The sequence below is a fragment of the Sinocyclocheilus rhinocerous genome, unplaced genomic scaffold (genome assembly GCF_001515625.1).
Source record: "Sinocyclocheilus rhinocerous isolate Xijiao unplaced genomic scaffold, SAMN03320098_v1.1 scaffold368, whole genome shotgun sequence".
NCBI lineage: Eukaryota > Metazoa > Chordata > Actinopteri > Cypriniformes > Cyprinidae > Sinocyclocheilus > Sinocyclocheilus rhinocerous.
In genome coordinates this window covers 1,562,393-1,569,081 of record NW_015664681.1, presented here as the reverse complement: position 1 = coordinate 1,569,081, position 6,689 = coordinate 1,562,393, and the positions used below count along the sequence as shown (strand labels likewise).

Sequence of the window (6,689 nt, the reverse complement as noted above, 5' to 3'; positions counted from 1 at the left end):
ACTGGTTTTATATATACTGTATGTATATATATATATATATATATATAAAAACCTTATATTATATATTGTGTGAATATATACACTCTCACACACACACACACATATTCACACAGTATATATACATTTACATTTAGTCATTTAGCAGACGCTTTTATCCAAAGTGACTTACAAATGATGACAAAAGAAGCAATCAAAACCAACAAAAGAGCAATGATATCCAAGTGCTTTGACAAGTCTCGGTGTATAATATAAGGTAATTTACATCCTGCATGTAAAAGAACAAAGAAGCAAAAGTCAAAACTGCTCTTATTCACATGCTTAAAACCTTTCATTAACTAAAAGTCACTTTTAGTTTTGTGCTCTGACATTTACAAGCAGTCAGCCATGATGACACTGCACTCACGTCCTGATCAGTATTCCAAGCACAGCTGCAGGAGTGGCAGACCAGCCGTACTGAGCATGCTCAGTCCTCATCCATCATCTTCCACTGCTGGCTAAAACAATGAAAATGATTTCTGTACAGAACAGAGCAGCAGTGACTGCCACCTGTCAGAGACGTGGAGGAAGCCACTCTGTGCTGTGAGAAGAGGGAGCTGCTCCTCTGTTCTCATTACAGAAAGATTATATTCACACTTCTGCCTTTTAATCTCAAACGCACAGTAAACAAAACCAGCAAGTCAGTCTGCAGATATAGATGACAGGTGGCAGGATATGAACTAGTACATCTCTCACTGAGAATATGGGCATTATGATAAGCTGCATCTAGGGAATAATGGAATGTACAGAAGAAATGAAACACTTGAAACGCTGTGTGGGTGCAGCAGTTTTGCATTTTTTCATTATTATTCTTGTCAAGCATCTGGGATGGGCATGCTTTTTATGGTTTGTGAGATAACTGGGTGAAATATCCACCTTGTAACCTAATAATCAATACAGGAGATCATTATTGATTGAAGTCAGTTTCGTGACTAAGCATCGAATGATACTAAACAACACTAGCAGAAAAATCCTCAGTTTATAGAAACAAAGACGTTGCAGTCAAAAAAGGCAGGCTCTGTGAAATAACAAAGGGATTCTTATTGTCAAGATTCTCTGAGCGGAAAAAAAAGCAGCAGCTCTTTGCCTGCAAGCCAGAATTAGAGGTAATAGTAGTGGACAGGAGTTCACAGTGAGGCCATTTCACTTCTAGACTAGGTCAAACTCTGATAGTGAAAGAATGCAGGGACTCTATACTAGAAATTCACTGATGAATCAGCCAGGTTTACTAGAAATACCTTCAGTTTAGCATCAATGTATACCCAACTGAAAGCTTTCAAAAGAAAACATTTCTCTGTTGTTCTTCAGTGTGGTTTACTTTCAAAAGGTAACAAACTGCTTTAAATACCCTGTTTCATTTTCAGTTCAGATTCCCAGTCTTCCGGAAGCATAATAACTACCACAGTTAACAATGTGGAAAAATGACCTGATTTGTTTAACCTGTCAGAGATCACAGATGAGATGAACAGCATTGTTTATGCTCTGATTCCCAGTGCTGCTAAAACTAAAACTATTTGTTAATTTAAATAAACAAAAATAACCCAGAATGGAAATATAAGATGAATAGCTTTAACTTAAAATCTAGCAACAGTGACTGACGTCTAATGACCAAGTTCAAACATCATTTGGAGCCACAAAGTTTCCTTGGTCCCCGATGCTGTTTGAACCTTGTCTTTTGAGGTTGCTGGACTGTAGAGATCAGTGGATTGGCACTTAAAGCTGGCTCTCTACAAAGTCTGCCCTTGAGAGTGAGAAAAAGCCTTTCTGGCTTCAAAGCATTTTTGTCCCTCAGTGACGGTGGAGCATTATATCATTTTATCTGTCCAGCCCTTATTCAGAAAGCTAATTGCATCTTTCACTTGAGTGCACACAGCAGAATAGCATTTGCCCCCGCAGAGCTTGGGGAAATCACTAAAACAATAGCTTATCTTAACAATAACTTAATAACTGGCCACTGTTCATAGAATTTATTTAATATAGTATAGATTATATTTTTAAAAATATTTTATTTCAGTTTGAGTTATTTTAGTACATCAAGTTAAACTAAAGGAAAAGAGGAAATATTGCTTTGGTAACTAGCTGAAATTAAAAGAATAGAATAAAAAATAACACAAAATAAAATAAATTCATTTAACATTTATTTCAAGTAACAAAATGTATTTATGGTTCTAGTTTACTATAATAACCCTGATCAACAGAAAGCACTCTGCAGCTGCATTAGCCATTGAATAATACATTTAGCAATGATATGGTCCTATTTGATGTCCTGACATGCAAGTGGATAAAAGACAGCATTTAAATTTCAGCGTGGTGCTGAAAGAGTTAAAGCATCCCACCAGCAAGCACTCTGACCTATAAGACCCATAAGCCCATTATAGACTCCACTATACACTGATAGGGTCTCACGTGGACTGCTTCTCTACTGAATAGAAATTGGTGGAGGAAATCATTTGGAAGATATATTATAAGATATTGTTATCAATAGTATGATCCACTGGTAAATAATAATAGAGAAGGGACTGATGATTAATTCATGCAGCGATAGATAGGGAGTCAGCAGTCACATATGAGGAACCATATGGCATAAGGCAGGCTAACAGAGAATTTATATTGAAGCCATGACGTACAACACCCCAGAATGGAGAGATTAAGAAAGACAAGAAAAATAGGTGACCAAGTAAGCAGTGATAGAGTGACCATGCAATGTATGCAATCTTGTGCATGCAAGTATGTGTGTGTGTGCTGGTATGCCACGCTGCAGAGGAAGTAAATTTAGATTTAATGCTTTATCCTCTTTAGCTTCATATCTGCTGATGGTTGCAGTGTGCAGCATAGCATGTTGTTATCAGCTGTGCTGCTCAGAAATGCCAACAATTTAGATACGAACAGAGCAGCAAATGTTATGTTCTTTATAATAGATCAAATAAAGTTACGTTGGTATGTGTATATGTGTGAGTGTTAAAGAAAAAGTTCACAGATGAAAATTTGCTGAAAATGTACTTACTCCCAGGCCATCCAAGATGTAGATGCGTTTGTTTCTTTATTGAAACAGATAAATTGATAAATTTAGCATTACATCACTTGTTAAATCCAGTGAAAATCCAGTCTTTTCACATAAAAATCCACTGATAAACTGTTGCTTGACCGGTTCTTGACCTTTGTATAGTTCTCTCTTAATTCATATAAGATGAATTTTAACTGCATAAATATTGTGGACAGATTTACATTTTTGCCAGAAGCATCATTTTAAGATTAAAATGTGATGAATTGTTTCATAGATTGATTGATGCAAACTTTTTGCTTCACAATACATTGATTGTAATGTTTTTTTATCAACTGTTTGCACTCTCATTCTCACGGCACCCATTCACTTCTGAGGATGCATTGGTGAGCCAGTGATGTAATGCTAAATCTATCCAAATCTGTTCTGATGAAGAAACACTCATCTATATCTTGGATGGCCTGAGGGTGAGTAAATTGTCAGCACATTTCCATGTTTTGATGGGCTATTCCTTTAACCACACACATTTTTAAAATTATTTTTATTATATAACTCAAGTACTACTGATTTAAAATCCTTATTCTTTTACACATATAAAAGGGCTTCACAAATTCACAAGTTTAACATATATAACAGTCGTGTAATCCCAGGAGTGTCACTCTATTCCACCCATACAGCTGTTCCAGATAGGCTGTTAGTCTGTGTGTTGCCTGGAAACATGCAAAGCTTGTTGCTTTCATTTCTTATGGAACAATATTCATCGGCAGAAAAGAGATATACAAACTAACAGGTGGCATGCTGATCTGAATCTTGCTTAATTTTGAATTATAAACATCCATGAAGCACAAGAACAGATAACACGGGTGAAAAACAACATTCACACTCCAAAATGCATGTACTCTACTGAAGAATTTACCACATACAAATGTTAGAAGCTTACTCTCAATGCAAACAGAGCCCAGCTGAATTGAAAAACAGAATATTTATGATGGAAATAATAAGAGTAAAATAAACGCACTCCATAATTGAGCGTGCATTTACAGAATGCTGCCATTTCATTGGATGTGGGACCTCAGGTTTGTTTGCCAGGGCAACCTCACAGGAAGCCGTACATTAATGCAATCTAATCTTTCTCCCTGTGATTTCATATAACTGTTGTTTCACACTCACCTTGTCACCTTTGCATAATCTATTAGCTGTCAAATGGCAGGAAGCTACCTGCTATCACAAATACTGTGATTCTGACAGAGTAAACAGAACATATGTTCTGAATCTCATAACATCACAGGTGTTTCTTATGCCAGAAGTGGCATGAATGCATTTACAAAGCAATTACAGCTGTATACTTTTCTACTAGGGGCTGCTGGATTTATCCCTTTAGTCTCGCCCTTGTGATCCTGTTTGCCAATCGTTGACCTACGCTAGCCCTAGGACTATTCTTGTGTCTTGCCCGCCATATACCTGTTTGCCACCGTTCGACCCTGCCTGTGTTTCTGACCTCCTCTCATGTTAATAAAGCTTGCATATGGATCCGCACGTCTCACGTCTTGTCAGCCCCGTTACAGAGGTTGGTCTGCACAGGCAGAAATCACTCTGGTTTTTATGCAGTATTTTTTATGTGCCTTTACACTGAGTTTTAAGAAGACACCGAGCAGCTTCAATTCGACTGTGTAAATACACCTTTTTACATTTTGCAGTATTAAACATTGTACACTTTAAAAAGAAAATCAAACAATCATTAAATAATCAAACACAAATGGCTACTAGACATCACATAATATGCTGCTGGTTAAAATAGTAAATTTATTTTTTATCATTTTTGCAAAAGCTCATGCATCATCTTTCGAAACTTTAATAACTGACCTTTCACCTCTGATGAAAACTGGGCAGAGTGTCTTGCTTCAAAGAGCTTCAGTTCCTTATTCAAGTCACAAATGGTCAAATCAACGTCCCATGACAGGATCCCTGTTAGATGCACATTTAATAAATCAATATAGTATGCAATCCTAAAATGTCACAAGATAAACAATATCCCACACAACGGTTACACCATTGAAATAACTGCAAAAAAATGCACTGTAAAAAATGAAAATAATAACAAAGATTATGGGAATATACATTAAAAGAAAATCCTATTCCAGGTTTTCAAAGATTTAAAATGTCACGTTTAATTCAGCGTGTTACTTGCTGTTTATTTGTAATTACTTGTGATATTTACTGGCAGTTTATGAAATAAAATTATTTCTGCACCATTCTTTCAGTGTATAATGATCAAATATCATCTGCATAATGCGTACATACGTGTCTTTGTATGATGCTCAGATATTAACAGCTGTTTCGCTTTAGCGTTTCTGCACAGTTTATCTGAATCACGTCTGTCTGGTTCATGTCAATGTGTGACTACTACTTAACTCTTCACGCTAAGCCAAAGGTAGAAAACCCAAAAGTTGGCGACTCACCCTGTTTAATGTGTTCTTTCACTGAATCAAGCTGCTGATCTGATGCAATTTCTCCAATCACAATAAGCATATAGTATCGCGTCTGGCAGAAAGGAGGACCGACGCACCGCTGCTGTCCAAGGTGCTGAATAATCTCGCGCTTCTCCTGAGAACCTGCAGCAGCATCTCCTAGCGGCATTTCCATGGTAACCGAATCTGGAGCTGAGGTCGCGCTTCTCCTGAGAACCTGCAGCAGCATCTCCTAGCGGCATTTCCATGGTAACTGAATCTGGAGCTGAGGGACTTCTTGCATTTCCATGACAACTGCAGCCACCAGCCCACTCCGTAAGGCGGGATCAGAGGAGGAGCGGAAAGAGTGGCTCGGAAAATACGTCCTGCTATTGGTTATCGGCTGCGACAAACGCTTACATTTCATCATGACAACTTTGCCATCAATAATGTATTCTGAGATACCTGGGGGAAATAGTTGTTTACGCTCCATCTGCAAATGACTTTTCATTATGCCAAGAAAATTGGATGCAATCCAGAATAAATTCATTCTCAAAAATTGATGTTTTCTCTTCTTACTTAAAGACAACCACAGCCAAGATTTTCTCTTATTATAATCATAGGCCTATATTTGTGATCAATAATCAATTAATCTTTTTATCTTATTTCTGATGACACACAAATATCTTGGATAGTCTTTGTTCCTTTGTTGTTCTAATTCTAAGCAGATGCACTAAAGATGCCAGTTCTCTCTACTGTAACTTAATGTAACTTAATGGGAAGATTAAGCTTAAGATTTGGGTTTTGTAAATCACATAAACACGACATGTGATTCAAAGATTATTCTCCATAAAAATGAATAATGACCGACATATGAGATTTACTGATATGTGCAATGTCTTATGCACTGCAGATGAAATATGATCTTTAAGCACATGGTTTGGGTCTGATCATGGTTTGGGTTAGTATGGCTTTTACTGGCTGATATCTGATATATAACATTTCCACAGTGTCATGAGTCAGCATCCTTTAAGAGGTTTACTGCAAAGTCTTGATTGCAGCTAATGAACATGAAGAGAAGGATTGTATACTGCCCTCTGCTGTTTACTTCAAAGCACAAACAATATTTTACATTATATTGCCTTCACAGATTTTATGCTAGGAACTATTTTATAAGAAAAATAAAAACAGTCGTATTCAAATTT

At 36.9% G+C, this 6,689-nt stretch overlaps 1 protein-coding gene across 1 annotated transcript in view; it reads right to left on the bottom strand.

Annotated features, from left to right (window-relative positions):
- LOC107730233 (microtubule-associated protein 1A-like) overlaps nucleotides 1-6,086 on the bottom strand; it is a 28,286-nt gene extending 22,200 nt beyond the window's left edge. The window contains exons 1-3 of the mRNA XM_016540999.1: nucleotides 5,723-6,086; nucleotides 5,497-5,649; nucleotides 4,901-5,002 (exon numbers count right to left, since the gene is read on the bottom strand). Of these exons, the coding sequence (XP_016396485.1) occupies nucleotides 4,901-5,002; nucleotides 5,497-5,649; nucleotides 5,723-5,753 (286 nt within the window). The 5' untranslated portion in view covers nucleotides 5,754-6,086. The remainder of the gene's footprint in view (nucleotides 1-4,900; nucleotides 5,003-5,496; nucleotides 5,650-5,722) is intronic.
- Nucleotides 6,087-6,689: the final 603 nt, after the last annotated feature.